Here is an 18,788-nt window from a genome sequence, read left to right on the forward strand (position 1 = left end):
ATATCAGTGGGAGCTGTGTCTCTGGAGTGATTAAAGACCAAAGGCACTGGTATGGAACCAGCCTGGGCTCTGGGCTGAGCTTCCAGGGAGATTCCCTGGCTCAGGTATTTTGGGAAGAAGGCTCTCTCAAATTGCCATGCCTGTGGATAACTTCCACTCCTGTTTTTCCCCACCATCACCTGATTTACTCCAGTGATAAATCCAATGTGCTGTATAAACATTTATTTCTTTGGCAACCCTGTTTGCTGTTAGAAAAACGCCCCAGGGTGGGACCTGTTGTGTGAAGGGAGTGCTCCAGACCTGCTCCAGACCTGCTGGAACACAAACTCCTCCCTGCTACTTCACCAGTGCTTTCCACATAAAGAGCACTTTGGAAGGAGCAGAAAAATGCTTTGTGCAATTAAAAATCCCCAAAAAGGACTTGGGCTGGTAGGATGGAAATAAGGAAATGCCCAGATCAGCTTTCTCTCCTTTGCAGAGATGCAGAACACAGATGCTGGTGGGTGTTTTGTGTTTTCAGTGGCTCTGTCCTGTCCTTCCTCTGCTGCCTGGCCCTCCTGCTCTGCCCTGATGCAGTTCCACGCTTGATTTATCCAAATAATGGCCTTTTGGAGAAAACTGCTGCTTTGCTCAGGGCTGAGGGATGGCTGAATCGGGGAAAGCAGCACCTGGGAGTTTTCCTGGCAGGAAAGGAGGTTGTTTTGTGCAGTGCTGGTCAGGCCTGGCCCAGCTCAGCCCCTGGGAGCTGCTGATGCTGCAGCCCCTCCAGGGAGGGCTCACTGCAGCTCTTCCTCTTAAAACCCCCCAAAAAGCCTCTCTCCCTGCAGGCTGGAACAGGAACCTGCATTTTTCCTGATTTCCACAAAGCTGCCATTAACCCCAGGATGCACAGCAGCTTTTCCACGGGGGCAGCCACCCAACCCAGGTGTGATTTCCAAGGGAAACCTGAATTAACGGGATGGGGCGTGGCACTGGCAGGTTTGGGAAGCTGTGGAGAACAAGACTCTTGTCACCTCCATGGGCCCAGAGCACCCCAGCTGTCTTCTGTGAGTCTTTGGGCCAGGGTGGATGGGCTTGGGCTCCTGTCAGGGGCTGCAAGGGCAAACCTTCACTACTGTTCTCTTCAAAATCAAATCTTGATCATTAGGAGGCAGCTCTGTTGCTGGCACCTGGTTTGTTCTGTTAAAATACAGCTATCTTTTTAAAATTAATAATTATAATAGTCATTTGACTATGTGGAATGCTCACAGTTACTGCTCTGACTTTTCTCATGGAAATAATTGTAATTAAAAGGAAAGGAGGTGACTATTACTGGCCAAATGGAGCCACCATTGATGAGATACAGCTTTTCGACTGGGCAAAACATTCTGCCTTGCAGGAGTTCCAAGAACAGTTTTATTCCTTTAAATCCAATGATTTTTGAATGAAAAGGATTAATCAGCCACTGCTGAAGAACATCCAGCTGCTCTTTCTGCTGCTGCCACAAGGAATCTCCTCTTTTACCTCTATAAAGAGTTTTTACTGAAGTCCCCGTTTGCTCAAAGGTTTGTGCCTAGAAATTTGTGAGAGGCTGAGGAATTGGGTGTGAAGTGGAGGGTACTGCATGCACCCAGGACAAGCTGAGTCCACCTGGGGGTTTTGTGCTCACAAAACGAGTCAGGAGGCACTTTGTGATGTGTTTAGTGGGCAGGGGGTATTTGGGTGAAGGTTGGACTTGATGATCTGGGAGGGTTTTTCCAGCCTGAGGGATTCTGTGGCTGTGTGCTTGCAGCTGAAGCCCTGAGGCTGCTGCAGGGCTCTGCCTCCCCCACAGCCCCCAGGTGTGGCAGCAGCTCTGGATTTGGTACCTGGTGTGGTGGGGATGGACAAACGCCAGAGCAGACACCTGAGCCTGGGAGCTCCAGAATTGCCTTCTCTGGGGGCTGGGGCTGGGTAAGAACAAACTACAGCAGAAAGAAATGATGAGATGGGAGGCCTGAGGTGGGCTGGGAAGAGGCAGGAGTGGGGAAGAAAATTGTAATTTTTCCATGGCTGCTTAGCAGTCCCCTGTGTGCAGCCTAATTTCAGAGATAATTGGTGCATGATTTCCCAAACAGAATCCATTGTTATCTGTGCCCTGCAAAGCCAACAAAGCCCTGGCTCATTCTGGGTAACCAGGGGGTGATTCCATAGTTACACTGCAGTCACGGTGGGGACTGGGTAATGATCTTTAGAGATCCCATCAGTTAATTGGGAGCTGCTGGTGGTCAAGGCAGGCTGGTCACCACGGGGGCTGTGTGCAGCAGCCCTGCTGAATTCCAGGGACTGGCAGAAAGGAAATGCTGCTGGTCCCACCTTGGTGTGCCAGGATCAGCCACTGCTGAAGGAGAGCATGGGGTAATTCACTGTTTGTGTGCAGGACTGCTCCTCAACCCTCTGAAGGGCTCAGAGACTCCTGCCTGAACAGGGAATGTGTGGCAGGTGGGAATCCCCATCCAGAACAGGCTCATTTCCAGCAGGACATCTGGGAATGGTGGGAGCTGCTGGGCACTCAATGGGCTGGAGGTAAAAAAACCCACAATAGAAAAGTACCAACACTCAGGAGATGCTGCTGCTGTTTTTCCTGTTTTCCAGGGATTTCCTGGCCTCAGGTGGGATTCTCCACTTTAATGAAGCCTTTGGCTGATGGAGGGAGAAGGATAGAGTCACGTTTCTCTGTGGTTTCCAGGAGAAAAGAAGGGAGCAATCCCAAACTCCTCTCCAAAACTCAGAGAGCCCAGAACTTGATGAAAACCCACAGCTCACCCAACCATACCAGGTAAATGATTTTCAGCTTACTCAAAATGATTTATGGATTTAGATGAAATTTGTTGTAGAAGTCTCATCAAAAAGGAAAGAAAATGATCAGAAAAACCAACAGCTTTGAGATGTTTCTGGTTTTGGTTTGAAAATTGTGCTTCCATTTCAGAAGTGTGGAATTTACTCCCAATTTAACCAGTCCTGTGGTGTTTAAATTCAATAAAAAGGTAAAACTCGCTTAGAAGCTCTTTTTCAAAATCCTGCTCCCTCTTTTTTTGGAAGCCTGGAAGGAACATAAAATGCAGTTCTCAGCAGAAGGATGTAATTGGGAGGAACTGTAATGGATGGGCTGTGTTTCTCTTTGAAGTTCCCATTGATCAGCGCTGCTGAGACGATTTTTCTAATCCATAACTCAGGAACATGAAGGAATTGTCACTTAATTCTTTGGATGTTTGTGTTTCACCTCCTGTGAAAACAGACTCTGGCCTTGATTCAAGTTGTTCTTGAGAAGTGGGGAAGAATCACCCAGTTCTAGTGGGGATTTTTTAATATAAATTTTCCTCCTGTTAACCAAAACAGTTCTGTGATTTCTTTTTTATGTCTGACTTTGGTGTAAGAAAACTCCATCTAATACCTTCTGCTCCAAGAATGTGCTTTCAGCCAATGGAGCAGTAATTAAGAGATGATTCCCCCCCTCCTCTCCACTGGAGAGGCAGCTTGTGTTGAAAAACCAACCCTTCACAAGGAGGGAGAGCCATCTGTCCTCTCTCTGAGGAAAGAGATCATTTTTTTATGCTCACATTAGCTGAACCTCCGTGCAATAACTCATTTCCATAAGGAAGGCACCCACTGGGATGAATTTCCATGCCCCTCATTGACACAGCTCTGATGGCAAAGCTGCCAGAGGAGCTCTGGCCACAGCTGCTGGGAAGATCAGGGAGTTCAGTCAGATCCTTGAGCAGCCCTGGGACCACGGGAACAGAATCCCTCTGGAATTGTGGATATGCAGAAAAAAGTGGTGGTTAAAGTGCCTCTTGTACTGCCCAAACACCTTCTCTGCATGGGCAGCCCCTGCCGGGCCGTGATCTCTGAATTTCATTATCTCAGCTGAAACCAAAACCCCCTCGGCAGGAATTTCTAAAGAGAAAACATTGAAGGCTCTGAGGGTCTCATATAAATTCCTGCTGGATCTGTGTAAGTTCTGGATATGAGGGCTCCTGGCCTGGGGAAAAGGGGGAGCACTCAAACCCCGGGGGCAGGTACTCGAGTTCCTGACTCTGTTTTGATAAGAGAAGGAAAAATAATGCTCCTGCTTGAGGAAATGATGGTGATCCAGAATTCAGAATAACAGTCATTAATAAATAATGAGGAGAGTTGTGAAGAAAATGAATTTTTCAAGGACTCTGAAGAACATCTTTGGAGCTGAGGTCTGGAACCTGCAGGAGGTACAACCTTCATCCCACTGCACATTGATCAGAGCTTTGGTAATTAGCTGCTCCTGAAATATCTTTTGCAGCTGATCTGATATCAGTGAAATGCTTTGGAGCAATACTTTCCACTGGTTTGTCCTGGTTTGAAGAAAAAGAAGGAAAATTATAATTTGTTTTACCAGACTCTTCAAGCAGCAGTTTTTTTATGGCTGATGTATTTGTAATGTGGGTTTGTCCTGCTACTTACCCCTGCTTTTGCATCTCTTTATCAAGGACTGACTAATAATTCTTCATAACAGCATTTTGGATGGTTTTGGTATCTATTTTTGCCCAGAAATCTCCTCATCCTTCTCCCTTGCAGAATCCTCTCAAATCCCTCTCCGTGCTCAGACACTTGAGGACAAGCTGTGGCCATTGTGTAAGTGCAGAGCACAATCCAAATGGAAATGAAAACAATTAAATATACATGACAAGCAGGTATTTAGACGAGCCTGTATTTCTTAATGGTTCATTTCCACCTTTCAACTAAATTAAATGTTGCTTTCATCCATTTTTAAAGGAATGTCTATTTTTTGTCAGGAGCTGCCCTGCTCCATCTGCTCCTCAGATGGTTTTGCCTCATCCCAAGGACAGCCCCACTGGCTGTGGCAAAACCAGGAGATTTTTATGGCACCACAGATGAGGATTCACACAAACCAGGGCTCTGTTACCTCCAGGTAAGAAAAGTCCTCTGTAATTAATGATTGTTCCTTTTAATGACGTGGTCCTGGCGCTTATGGCATAGATTTTGGGACTGCTTCTCCCAGTGCCCCTCAGCAGCTGGAAGCTTTGGGGGCTTCAAGTGCTGCCTGTATCAAACCCAAGATTCCTGATAATCCAAGACCCAGACTGTGCTGTGCTGAAATTCCCACATCCATGGCTGGGATTCTGCTTCCATTCCCATATCTGTGGCTGGAATTCTGCTTCCATTCCCACATCCATGGCTGGGATTCTGCTTCCATTCCCATATCTATGGCTGGAATTCTGCTTCCATTCCCATATCCATGGCTGGGATTCTGCTTCCATTCCCTTATCTACAGCTGGAATTCTGCTTCCATTCCCATATCTGTGGCTGGGATTCTGCTTCCATTCCCATATCTATGGTTGGAATTCTGCTTCCATTCCCATATCTACAGCTGGAATTCTGCTTCCATTCCCTTATCTACAGCTGGAATTCCCATATAAATGGAATGCTTCCATTCCCATATCTGTGGCTGGAATTCCACTTCCATTCCCATATCTATGGCTGGAATTCTGCTTCCATTCCCATATCTGTGGCTGGGATTCTGCTTCCATTCCCATATCTACAGCTGGAATTCCCATATAAATGGCTGAGCAGGATGACAGGAACTGGTCAAGAGGCTCTTGGCAGTTGCTCTGCTCCCATCTTGGGAATCTCATTCTCATTGTCTGAAAATCAGGGATTGGGAAAACAAAAATGCAATTTTTTTTTTTTTCTCTTAATGACAGGTAAAATGAGGGGAATAATGAGAGAAAAAGTGACAGTAAAATGCAGCATGTGAAGAAGATATCTGCATATCCCTCTCTCTTTTGGGTGGCTCAAGTGGACGTGGATCACGGATCTGTCTCCTTTGATGGAACAGGTGCTGGGATTGGAATTCCGAGGGAGATTTCATGGATTCAATCCCTCACATGGGTTTGAATGGCTGCAGGTATGGGTGCCCTGTTGCCCCCAGGCATCCTTGGCTCCACAGCCTCTCCAGAGGCAGAACCTGTGCTGTAATTCCCAGGCTGGGAGATGAATATCCCTTGGCAGCTTCCCGTGAGTCCGTATTGATCAGGGCAGCGCTGCCCTTTTGTTTTGTGCTGAACAACCCAGTGTTTGCAACTGAGACCTGTCAGGAGCTGAGGGACTTAACAGGGCACTTTGGAAGGAGCAGGGCCATAAATTCCCCAGGAATTCACGCCGTGGTTAACGCTGGGGAGGAACAGGCTGCACACAAACACCCTGCCATGCAAATCCCGATCGATGCGCTGACAAATACCCTGCTGCATCCTGCTGCCTCACTCGATATTTCTTCAAATAAACGGAATTCAGGAGGCAGGGAAAGGCAGAACGTTCCACCTGGAGTGGTGCAGGGATGGGAGGCATTGTGGAACTAATCAGGAGTGGATGGATGAGCTTTGTGGCTGCCTCGCTGTTTATTTCATATCTCTGCTGCTAAACTGGATTCAAAGGGCTCTAATTGGAAAGGGGCCTGCTTGACATGTGAAGCACCTTTTCTCCAGTGTGTGTGCTGAAAAGGCAGGACAGTATCTCTTCCTGAGCATGAATCCAGGAATTGACAGGAATCTAGGTCAATACAATGGTGGAGGGAACAAGGAACCCTCTTCCAGCAGTTTGCCCCCAAGCCCAGGGATCCACCAGGCATTGCCCAGCATCTCCACCCAGCTCTCTGTGCCCTGCATCTCCCCCAGCTCCTCAGGTGTGTCCAGCTCTCTGTCCTCTGCCACTGCCACCCAGCTCAGCCTCAACACCCCCTGCTCCTCTGTGCTGAAGCAGAAGATGGTGTCTGCAGAGGGGCAGAGCCTTCCAAAAGTAAAGGCCAAAATGTTTTAATGTCAGCTGGGTTTGCTGGTTGGTGTTGGGCAGCTAGGAAGATCAGGAAAAAGGAGATATTTGATGTGCAAAAGGAACTATAAAGTTGGGTGCCCACAGAAGCTGTGGCTGCCCCATCCCAGGAGGGTCCAGGGCCAGGCTGGATGAGACCTGGACCAGCCTGGGATGGTGGAGGGTGTGAGGGGTGGGACTGGATGAGCTTTAGCTGCAGGGTTTGGATGCTCCAGGAGGGAGCTGGCTCTGCTGGAGAGGGATTCTCACTGAGCTCCCACTGCTGTGAGAGCTGGGGATTCGGGGCAGGTTTGGGGAGGGTGACAAACATGCACTGTAAGGAGAAACTTGGACTGACACTTGACAACTCCTCTGTTTTGTAAATTCCAGAGGAATTTGAATTGCATGGCATTTTTTCACTTGCAAATGTTGCAGACTTGTTATTTTTCCCTTTTCCACATATTTTAAGCTTATGGCGTTGCATAATTTTTTATAACTCTGTCCTTGTGAAGGAACAAGCAGAGAGCAATATCTCAGGAATAATTCCCTTGCAACAGCAATCTGCTTTTGCCTGCAGACAAAATAATCCAAACCATGTTAATAGTTTTAATTTCCAGTGATGTAAGAGCTGGTGCTTCTGCAAAGGTGATCTTTAAACCTGTGGTGAACTCAGACGCCTCCAGAGGAGCTCTGTGGGAGCTCCAGGTTTGTTAGTGCAGTAAAATATTGGAGCTACAAGCTTGTTTGGGAATACCTTATGGAAGAGCAACTGGAGTAACCAAAGCAGGTGTTAAACTGAAAGGACTGCAGGGGGATTTGGTCCTGGGCTGGTTGAAGCTGAGGAAGGGCAGGAAAAGGTGAATGTTTGAGCAGGGCTGGGAGGGAATATCAGGCAATGGCAGGAGATGTTTAGATAAACAATAAACAACTGCTGAAGGCGGGGATTGAGAGATGTAAAAATGAATGAATGGGGAGGGAAAAAGGGTTGTAATGAAATGCTGAGGGGATGTGGTCAGCCTTGCCAGTGGGATTGATTTCTGTGCCATCAGGGATCAGTGGCTCTTGGGACTGTCCCCAGCTCCTGGGGCAGGTGACACCCTCAGGGTGAGCCAGAAGCTGCTCCAAACTGGTGGTGGAAAACACAAGTAAAACTGAAACTCATGAATGTTTTGGTGGGGAGGAGGAGAGAAGAAAATGTGGGTTTTTTTCTTAATGCCAGCTGGTGCCTTGTCTTTCATGGAAGAGGAGGAGGAGGAGGAGGCAGAAGAGGAGGGAGGGAGGAGTTTGATTCTCCCATGGGAGAGGAGGAGGATGCAAAGTTGCTGAGGAAACCATTGGGTTTCCTGGCATGATGTGATGGGGGAATTTGACCATCCCTCGATAGCAACAAAGATATCTTTGCACAAAATTCTGTTTAATCTTGGTTCAGAGTAAGTCAGGAGAGCTGAGGGCGTTCTGTGCCCTCAGGGAGGAATGGGAGCAGCTCAGGTGTGGCCTTTAGGGTCCTTGGAGGCAGGACAAGGTGAGTGGAGCATCCCTGCATCCGCCCTGGTGAGGTGAGGCAGGGGCAGCACAGGAGCAGCTCCCTGGACCTGCTTTCCTTCTCTTGTCATTGCTCTCCATCTCCACGGCAGGAAATGCTCCTGGGGCACTGACAATAAACAGCATCTCTTTTCCTGCCATTTCCCACCAGGGATCCTCTGCCCTTGCAGGAGCCCAGGCCCTGGAGGTGCCCCCACACATCTGCTGCTGCCTGGCCTTGGCATCATCCCAGGCTCTTGGCAATGCCCCCAAACGGGGCTTTTCCCCCCATTTCCCCTCCCTGCCCTGGCTGCAGCTCTCCTGTTAATGGCCCCATTCCCATCTCTGTGCAGTATAAATCCCACTTTAGCTCTGTGAGAGCTTCTCTGGGCTCTGTGGGCTGTTGTGCAGTCATTCCACGGCTGCTGGGAGCATTTGGAGCCCTTCCTATTATTTGTCTTTATTCTGGGGAATAAACGCTCAGCGTTTGCTGCAGATGTGGCTCTTCCACCCAAAAAATCCCCCTCAGCAGCAGAAATGAGCACAGGCACAACAGGCAGAGGTGGAAACGCTCTGGAAATGCCATGCTGGCTTTTCCCAAATGACAGTGGTGACATTTGGGATTGACAGGACCCAAACCATTGTGGGAGTGCTTCAGGCAGCACAGAGAGGGCTGGGGTGTCCCTGCTCCTCAGCTTCCCAGCACTTGTTTTCTGGATTTTCTGTGTCCAGGAGATTCCCCCCAGTTGCCACTCTGGCTCCTCTCTGGTGTTTTATTTAGAAAATTAAATTGCTGTACTTAAAATCAAGTGTCCAGTGATAGTGTTTAATCCTGGGATAACATTTAAATGGGGAACAGCAAAGCAAGCTGGGAGGAACCTCTCACAGTGAGGCGAGAGCACACTCATTTACAAAAGTACTTCAGTAGGAATTAAAACAAAATTTCCATTTTCCACACCCTCATTCTGATCCTCATTGTCATTAACTTACTCCAAACCCCACTTGGTATTTCAAACTGGAGTAAATCATTCTGTCTTCCAATTAACTCCCATCCTCCAGACAACATAATGAGACTGATTTCATTCAGCTCTGTTGTTTAATAAACATCTAAACAGTTCTTTATCTCTGAGCCACGCAGGAATGTGCACTTCTGGTGCACTGAGCACGAGGTAATGGGCAAGAGGAAAATTACTGGAGAGAATTCATCTTGGGCTGGGTTTCTCAGCTCACCCTGGGAGCCATGGGCAGGGCCAGGCAGTGAGCTGCTCTCCCACAGTATTTCCATGGAGAGTATTGCACTCCTGTTCCAAACCCTGGGGCTTTTGGCTGCCTGAGCAAAGGCACCACAGGGGTCAGCTGGAGGCTCAGCAGCCCAGAGGAGGCAGGGATGTAGCAGTGGCTATGAAATGTGATTATTTCCATCACAGGGACGAGGCTGGGATGCTGGGGCAGGCTGGAGACAGGCTGGGGGACTCGGTGTTCTGGGATCAGCCATGGCCATGTGCAGAGGGCCCAGCTCAATTCAAGGAATGAGAGCCATCAGAGTGAGGTGAGCTGAGCAACACTGCAGTCACAGAACACTGCTGTTAAATTATTCAGTGTTTAAAGGCTGAGAACATGGCCAAAGGGGCAGAGTTCTGCTGCTGGTGTCCAGCACGGGGCAGCAGCAGGACAGTGACCCCACTGAGGGCTCTGCTAAAGGGGCAGGTTTGTACAGCTGGCCTGGGCACAAGGCTGGCAGCACCTTGTAAAAAGGGAATTATTGTGCTGCTGCCACTGCAGAGGGCTCTGTGTGCTCACAGGGCCCTGCATGGCCCCTGTGGGACAGGGCTGAGTGCTGCTGGGTGGCCTGGAAAGGGAATGTTAACAGCAAGGAAATGGCATTGTGCCTGGTTGTTCCTTTTGGATAGTGTCTCCAGGAGAGCTACAGCAGCTGTGTGGTCAGGGAGGAGAAGGACTGTGGTGTCACTTGTCACAGAATCAGAGTGCTTTGAGTTGGGAGGGACATTAAAACTCATCCCATCCCAGTGCAAGGGACACCTTCCCCTCTCCCAGGTGCTCCCAGTCCCATCCAGCCTGGCCTTGGCCACTTCCAGGGGTCCAGGGGCAGCCCCAGCTGCTCTGGGAGCCTGTTCCAAACCAGTAACTGAACTGATGGCACCTGAATCTGGAATTTCAGCTTCTGTGGCCTTTCCCAGCCCAGCCTGTGAAATGCAATGGGCTAAATCCATTCCAATGATGAGAGTCTTTGAAGAGGACAATCTTCCTGGAGCAGGGAAGACAAAACACTGGATTCCTTGTGCTCTTTGCTCATTGCTGGCCTGGGGCTGGGCTGGGCTGTGCTGTGTGCCCCAGGCTCTGGGGTGGAAGGTTCTGGTTGGCATCACCCACCATCAGGAGCCTTGGGCTGAGCACTGTGGAAATCCTGCTGCTCCATTTTATGCCTGCCAGCAGAAATGAGCATTTATTCCTGAAGTAAGGAATGCAGCCCTGCCTGAGCTGAGGGAAGGCATGTGCAGAGGCCAGGCTGCAGAGGAATGCAAACAGGGCCATATTGGCAAAAATGAGGAGTTAATTTAGTGCTGAATGCTCTGCTGTTTTTCCCAGATGTGTTTGCAGAGCCATTAGGAGCTGTGTTTAATCTCAGCTCCATTTGCAATCTGATGCACATGATGCTGCCTCCACACCGAGCAGGAGCTGCTAATGGTGCTGGATGAGCTCTCCTGTCCAGGCTGCTCTCCCAGGGCTCTCTGGGGACAGCTCTGACCCAGGCCCATGGCTGAGGGCTGGTCCCTGGCTGTGTGTGCCACTCTGGCACGCCAGCATTTGGGCCTGAATGAAAACTTCCCTGAATTAGTAATGACGTTTTTATTTTTAAGCGACTCAAGCTCAGGCAGCGTTTTAAAAAATGAATTTTAGGTGATTTCTTTCTGCTTGGGTGCTCAGAGCTGCCTGAATATTGTCTGTTAGAGCTGCTGCAACTTCTGTCTCTAATGGAGGTGCTCAGGCTCACTAAACTGTTTGGCAAACACTGGCTGCCGTGGCTCATCCTCCTGATTAAATCCCATATTTGCATTTCCTTGGATATACAAAGAAAAAGCAAATCAGCAATGAGCAGCACAGTTAGAGCAGGAATAAGCAAACAGGGATAGAGGAATAACTGCTGATCTGGAGATGCCACACTGCAGAGCCAGCCATGCATGCAGGGCCTGTGCAGCAGAGCATCCTGCATCCCTCAGAGCATCCCTCAGAGCATCCCTGCATCCCTCAGAGCATCCCTGCTTCCCTCAGAGCATCCTGCATCCCTCAGAGCATCCTGCATCCCTCAGAGCATCCCTCAGAGCATCCTGCATCCCTCAGAGCATCCTGCATTCCTCAGAGCATCCCTCAGAGCATCCTGCATCCCTCAGAGCATCCTGAGCCCACTGAGGGATCCCAGTGCCAGGCAGGTGTTGCCAGAGGAGCAGGGTGGCCCTGCCCATTCCCTGCCAGGTGTCCCTGGGGATGCCCTGATGGACACCAGCTCCAGCTCAGCAGGGCTCAATGGAAGGTGCTGTGTGGGGTTTCTTTCTTTGTCCTTTTCCTTTATTTCATCAGAAGGATGGGAGGCAAAGTTTGATGCTTTAACACTTGGCCTGCTATTAGCTGGGGAAATCTAGCAGATGTGCTTCATCATCTCAAAGATATGAGCAATCTCCAGCACTCTGCTGTTAATGTGGGGAGATTGACTCAAAGTGTTTTGCTTCAATGGCTCTTAAGAAATTCACAGTTCATTTCCAATCATTAAAATAATTAGTGCTGTGCTCTGCCTCCTCTGAGGACAGAGCTGCCCTGGGTGGGAGTGAGGGCTGAGCTCCCTCCTCAGCCTGAAAATCCTGCCTGGGGGAGCCAGGGGAAGGCCCAGGTTAAAGGAGGACTTGGGGGCTCAAATGGCTTTGAGGGGCCCTGGCCCTGAAGGAGCACATGAAAAACTGCCCCATTTGTTCCAATGAGGCTGCTGCTGTGATAGACTGAGTGCCATAAATAAGTGATTACAGCACTGAGCCAAAACCAATCCCAAGGATTAGATCTGACTCATGGGATCAAGAGAAGTCCTTGGTTTTACTGGAGGCAAGGGGAAAAGTCTGTTCTTTGATGGATCCCATTTCACTACATAAAGAGATCTTGGAAAAGAGGAGTTAAGCCAGTGCTGCTGCTCAGGGGAGAGGAAGGATATCAGGCACAGGGAGCTCTAGAACTGCACTTCTCTTTTAATATTGTTTCTGTAACCAGTTCTTATCTGAAAGTCTTTAATCTTTTGGGGAAAAGCAGAGATATTCTTGCTGTTCTGGTGTTTGGTAGCAAGACCTGGGAGGCATTTCTGTAAACAGGCTTGAAATGGATAGAATTTGGCTGAGGAGAATTGCTGAGCCAAAGCTTTTCTGTGCATTGGCAGTGTGGGGAGGTGAGGTTTGTAGGGTGGGGGTCTGCACAGTTTGGGATGGGCAGGGATGGGATATTGGAGCCAGGGCAGCAGAACCACAATGCACAGGGGCTTCAGGAGCATCCATGGGGCTGGAAACCTGTCAGCTCTTGGGTCTGAACTCATTCCAAACATGAATCAGAGTGAAAACCTCTGTTTGCCCCATGGCAATGCAGGATCTGAGGGGCCAGGAGCCAGACAGGACCAGGAGAATGGCTCTGAGCTGAGGAGTTCATTGGATATATTGGATACATGGAGGAAATCCTTCCCTGGAGGGTGGGCAGCCCTGGATCCCTGGCAGTGCCCAAGGCCAGGCTGGACACTGGGGCTGGAGCACCTGGGGCAGTGGGAGGTGTCCCTGCCATGGCAGGGGTGGGAATTCTTCAATTCTCACTTTGAGACTTTGAGGATTGAAGAATTCAGGTGTTTGGGAAGTTTCCATTCACTAGTCCCTTATTTAACTTGGATAAGTGTCACCCATTGGAGCTTTGGGAAGCCAGGCTGTCAGTGTGCCAGGAAAATAGGAAGCAATAAAAAAGGCTGTTGAGACACTTATCCAGTGCTGAGGGAATTTTCAGAACAGCTGTAGTTGAGTAATTATGAGCAGAACCCTTGTTTCCACTGAAAATAATGTATATTAGATTATTCCCTGATGATAAAGATTATTTAAAAGACAAAAGCTATAGAATAATAGACATTAGCAGATGTATCTATTTCCAAAATCCCTGAAAGCAGACTTAAATCTTGGGAGTTATTGCTCACCTTTAGCAGAGCTCTCATCAGCTGCTGTAAGCCCCAGGGCTGACACTCCAGATAAGTACATGATATAGCTGAGCCCTAAAACTCTTAACAGAAAATATACATCAGGACTTACTGTAAAATTTCATGGAGGATTAGAGAAAATATTAAGTCAATAGTTCTTTAGTTATGAGGGGCTTTTAAGGTAATCAATACTTTCCAGCCATGTTAGTGCCTCTGATGATAAAAGATGACATTAATAGCCAACTTTCTCCTTTTTTTGGGGTATATTTATGTATATCCTTCCTTTAGTCACACCTGCTGGAATCAATAGCTACACAAGGAATATGGTTATTTTTAAATGGCATCAATATTGATTCACCTGGAACTGCCAGTTTCAGCTGGAACTCGATTTCAGGTAAAAAACCCTCACTTTTTCATACAAAGGGATTACCAACTTCCCTAAATCTCTGGAGCACCCCTGCCTTTGCTTCCAGTGAATTCCACATTTAGCAGTGTGCTAATGCAGCAGAAACTATTTTAGGATTAATAAATCCTAAAAATAGGATTAATAGGATTAATTCTAAAATTTCTTTGGTGTTACATGACATTTTATGTCCTCAAAGCATTGTGCAGATGTTAATTGAATTTAATTGATATCATTCAGTCCCCAAAGTTATATGCATGCAGTTATTAATGGTTTAATTATTTTGTCAATGGAATAGATTCTTTGCTTTTGATTCTGCTTCAGGAGATCCAGGCAGTCCTTAGGCTGAATCCTTTTTATTCAGGTGACTCAGTTGGTCCAAGGATAAAATTTTGCCCAGGGCATCTTCATGCTCAGACCAGCTGCCCCCGTGGCTCTTTGGGCACAGAGCCCTGGGTTTGGAGCCAGCCAGCCACGGCACCCTCAGGGATTTCCAGCCTGTGAGTTGTGCCCAGCTCTCTGGAGCAGCATTCTGGATGTCAGGGGTAAAACCCCACTGTGTCACCTGTCCCTGCTGCAGGCAGTGCCTTTTCCCTGGGAGCTGGGAGGGTCTCTGGGATGGGGCAGGCTTGGGAGTTGATCCTGGTCCCTGTGCTGGCACAGGGAGAGGCACTCAGGGGACACCAGGCTCCTTCTCCAGCTCCCAGTAAATAGGGCATTAAAAGGGAATTACCGAGTTTTGCATTTGAGAGAATGGTTGGGCCTCTTCCAGTGGAGTGTCAGGCCCTAATGATGGAGGCAGTGCAAACATGTCTGGTCAGGCCTCTTCTCATTTCAATCCCAGCTTATCTGGGGGAAGAACAACCCATAAAGAAACCACAGAAAACACTGAGCTGCCCTCCCACAATACATCATTTGTAAAGCTTTCACTCCAGCTTTCCAAAAGGCCATTTAGCTTAATAGTCTGTCCCATTTTTCATTTCCTCATGCTACAGGTGCTGGGGGGATGATTTACAAAGGAACAATGGAATGACATTTTACCTGGCTTTGGAAATGAATCCCCAGCAGTCTCACGCCTTTTGTGCCTCAGATTTGCCTTCCCTAACAGGGAATGGGTGGTGAGATTCTGGAACAAAACAATAGGAGATTTAAAACGAGAGAATACATCCAATTTTCCATCCAGCCACGATCTCCTAGAGCCATTAGTAAATTGTTAGTATGTCCATATTAGTAAGAAAGGATTAATCGACTGATTGAATTTTCAGAAATTTAGGCGAAGGCCAAATGAATTGGCCTCCATTCTAGTGTGACTAAATGCCAAAAAAATTACATGTACAATATACATTATTTAAAAAACAGTCTGGAGAAAACATGCCTAGCTGTATAATATATATTTAGACAATCTATATATTTAAACCCTGTAAGAACCTACAATATTGGGATGATATGAGATAGAATGAATGAAAAAGGGGGAGAATCAATCTCAGTTTGGTTGTTACTGTTCTTATTTCCACTGATCGTGGCAGGTCATTAAATGAAGGTCACCTCCTTGTGGAATAGTTTGTTGGCTTCTTCAGCATCTTAAAACTTGTGAGGTGTGAAATCAATGACAAATTTTCAGGCAGTATTAAGTGTTGTAAAATGGAGAGCTTCCAGTGATTCAGAGCATTGTAGGAAATCACCTGTTGGGTGAATGGCCCACAAAATGTGATCTATGGCTGAAAATCTCCTTAAACACTCAACCATTGGAGGAAATGAACTTTAAGTGGGACTTGTGTAGTAGAACTTCTGCTTTGATGAATTTGTCATGCTTGGTGGGTAGTGATATTCAAGTAATAGCTTAATAACCTCACTATTTACAGGCAATTACCCCCCTGAAGGAGCTCAGATGGGGTGAAAACATCTGTTTCCTTCGGGAATCCGTGCACATCTGCCCTTAAACAAAGTGAAAATTTGGTGTGAGAACTCTTAAGGACTGAATTGCTGAGGTTCTTCTGCAGTGCTGCCTTCTCTGCAATTAGATAACAGCTTAAAATCTGATTACTGAGTTATTTTTCACCTCTCAGAATGCACAGGCACAAGCAAACTCTCCGTTGAGAGCTGATTTGATGCCAGTTAAATATTCAGGTAGTCCTCTGAAGGCACTGGAAATCAAATAGCTGAGACATCTTGTGCAGAGTGAGAATTTCCATGTTTCTGAACGTGCATTTCCCTGCCATTCCCGGCGGAGGTTCTCACTGTTGCTTTTTCCAAAGCCCTTCAAGCTGTTAGTGAGTTCAGAGTTTCACTGGGATGTTCTCTCAGGTAGGGGAATCCTCTTGAAGTGCTGGTTATGGTGGTAAAGAGAAAATACACCTCTGTGAGTAGTTTTGTACCTGAGAGAGGCGATCTGACAGAGGTTCCCTCACAGCAAGATCCCCTCTTCCTTCCAGCAGACAGCTGCAAGGATCTGAAATGTGGGGGAGCTGAGGAATCTGAACCCTTCCAAGGCTTTCTTCAGCTCCCAGAGGGATTGAGCTATTCCAAGGGCATGGAGTGTCCTGGTTTAGGGCAAATTTGGGAGAAAACCTCCAAAGGGGTTCCTCCAGAAGGCAGGACATGGAGATTCAGGGTCTGCTCCTGGGAAAGGCCACAGAGAGCACTGGGAAGGTCATGGATCTGCAGGGCTGCAATGTGTGTGACCTCAGGCCAGGCTGGACAGGGCTTGGAGAAACCTGGCCTGGTGGAAAGTGGCCCTGCCTGTGGCAGGGGGTGGAATGAGAGGATTTTTAAAGTTCCTTCCTTCCAACCAAACCATTTTGTGCTTCTCTGGAAATGAGATCTGCAAAAGCTTAAGAGCACACGTAGAGAGTGCATTCCTCTGCTGCCTGAGGCAGAAATCCAGCAGGCTGTGCTGTTTATGACCATTACATGCAGTTTATCTCCATTACATTTTAGCATGTATTTTTTCCCCCCATCTTTGCAGTGCACCCACCTTTGGATTGGAGTGATGCAATACTGGATGCCACTGTTGTAAAGAGTTGGGGAATGATGTTAGCAATTGTTATCTTTCAGCCCAAGAAATGGAGAAACCCCAACTAAGCAGCCTGCAAACACGGTGTGCTCAGTCTCTAGTAAATTTTAGTAAGTTATGATGTGAAAAAACCCAAAAAGGTCTTGATTTCCAAGCCTTTCTGTGTTCTTTCCCTCCCTGACTTAGTGATAGGTTTTCACTGCCATCATCTGCAGAGGTTACTGGACTTCCTCCCCATGACAAACTGCAGGCAAACTCCCAGGATAAATTCCCAAGATTAAGGCAAATATTACTGTAAATGTGGCTGTATTAACTTTTCTCAAGCTCCCCAAGTTCAGAGTGGTTTTCCTGCATGGATAATGGAAGGAGCCTGCTCCAAATCCACAGTGTAAGAAAAATAGTGTTTCTAACTCATACTTAGTGCTCTGTATTTTAAACTGAAGTGAGATTTATGAGCAAGCTCCCTCTACCTAAATGTATATACACCAATTTACATGATTTTACATAATATATGGGAACAGTTTGTTGGGTAATATGCACAGGGATAAAACCAACACTGTTTGCACTGAGTAGGGATCACTGCAGTGAACTCTGCATAAACTCCTGTTCAGACAGGGCTACTTGGATCTTCCTGGGAAACAATGCCCAGAATTATATATACATTGAGCTATAAATACATTGAACTTGCTGACAGATCCAGCAGGAACAATGGAGACGAAAAAGCAGTGTTAGAGCTTGTAAGACTCACTGGAATCACTCTTGTTTATGCTGGTTAAAATTTTGGGACCCCATTAACACGAAAATGACCAAAAATTTTGTGATAGAAAAATTAAAAGAAATACCAAAGCATTATTTCTGACAAATCTTCTTTGCAATGGATACAGTGTTGTATTTGTGCTGACCTGCACCTCAAAGCCACAGACACATCTCAGGTAATCTGGGAGCAGGGTCTGGCAGCCGTGGATTAACAGAAATATTCCTCAAGGGTCCCTTTGCCTTGGTGTCCCCTTCCAGAAAGTGTTACAGAGTTTTCCCCTCACTTTTCACTCCCTTTATTGAAGCAAATTTGTGTTTATAGCCCCATTTGCTTTCCCTGCCACGCTGTCTGTCACTTGTGTGGAATATGGGTTTTGCACACTTGCCAAATAGTTTCCTTGCTTGGCCAGGGTTCTCTGGCAGGAGAATTTGCCTCTCTGCATAGTAATGGCCATGTCTGGCTAATGGGCCCTTTGTCTGGGGCCTCCTGCATATTCAGAGCTGCTCCTTTGTCACCAGCCTGACCCAGGCAGCAAATATGAACAGGAGTTGTAAATATGCCCCGTTCTCACTGGGATGCCCATCAGCTTCCTGGGATAAACTGGTGCTCTGCTGCTCTGAAACTGCCCTGCACTGGCCCAGGCTCTCCTATTCTAGAACAGCTCTGCCCATCACTGAGTTTTATGCTTTTGGAGTCACCTTCCTCCGTGGTTTGTGTCCTCTCAGGGTACATTTGGTATTGACACGGGCAGCTCTTTGGGTTTGGGGTGGCACAGCTGATAATTGGCGTGTGCAGAGCTGGCAGCTCAGCTAAAGAAGGATTATTTCTTGTAAAGAAGGAATTTTTCCCTGTTTGCTGGGGACTGGCAGGTAACACATCTCCCTAATTTGTGCAACAAAGTGGTGACAAAAGGAGCAGCGAGTCCAGCTGGTCATTTGAAAAGCCATGAATTTCCAAGGCCATGGGGACATGAGAAGTGTCTTCAGTGCTGGGGCTGCCTGGCCATTGGTAAGAAAGTGGCTTCATGTATTTTTTGTAATTGTTTTTTTTT

At 47.5% G+C, this 18,788-nt stretch overlaps 1 protein-coding gene across 6 annotated transcripts in view; it reads left to right on the forward strand.

The window, feature by feature from the left end:
• The window catches only part of CRBN (cereblon), a 58,762-nt gene that overhangs the window by 18,766 nt on the left and 21,208 nt on the right, over positions 1–18,788 (forward strand). For 2 of the 6 annotated variants that reach the window (XM_071439302.1, XM_071439307.1), the window contains exons 1-5: positions 1,379–1,544; positions 2,614–2,797; positions 4,570–4,685; positions 4,768–4,924; positions 5,718–5,851. In XM_071439302.1, coding sequence (XP_071295403.1) covers positions 5,758–5,851 — 94 coding nt within the window. In that variant the 5' untranslated portion in view covers positions 1,379–1,544; positions 2,614–2,797; positions 4,570–4,685; positions 4,768–4,924; positions 5,718–5,757. Of the gene's footprint in view, positions 1–1,378; positions 1,545–2,613; positions 2,798–4,569; positions 4,686–4,767; positions 4,925–5,717; positions 5,852–18,788 lie in introns of those variants that run through there. The other 4 variants (XM_071439303.1, XM_071439304.1, XM_071439305.1 and 1 more) reach the window with 4 other exon arrangements.

The sequence above is a fragment of the Agelaius tricolor genome, unplaced genomic scaffold, assembly GCF_023055355.1.
Source record: "Agelaius tricolor isolate 1412-34295 unplaced genomic scaffold, bAgeTri1.0.p SCAF_14, whole genome shotgun sequence".
NCBI lineage: Eukaryota > Metazoa > Chordata > Aves > Passeriformes > Icteridae > Agelaius > Agelaius tricolor.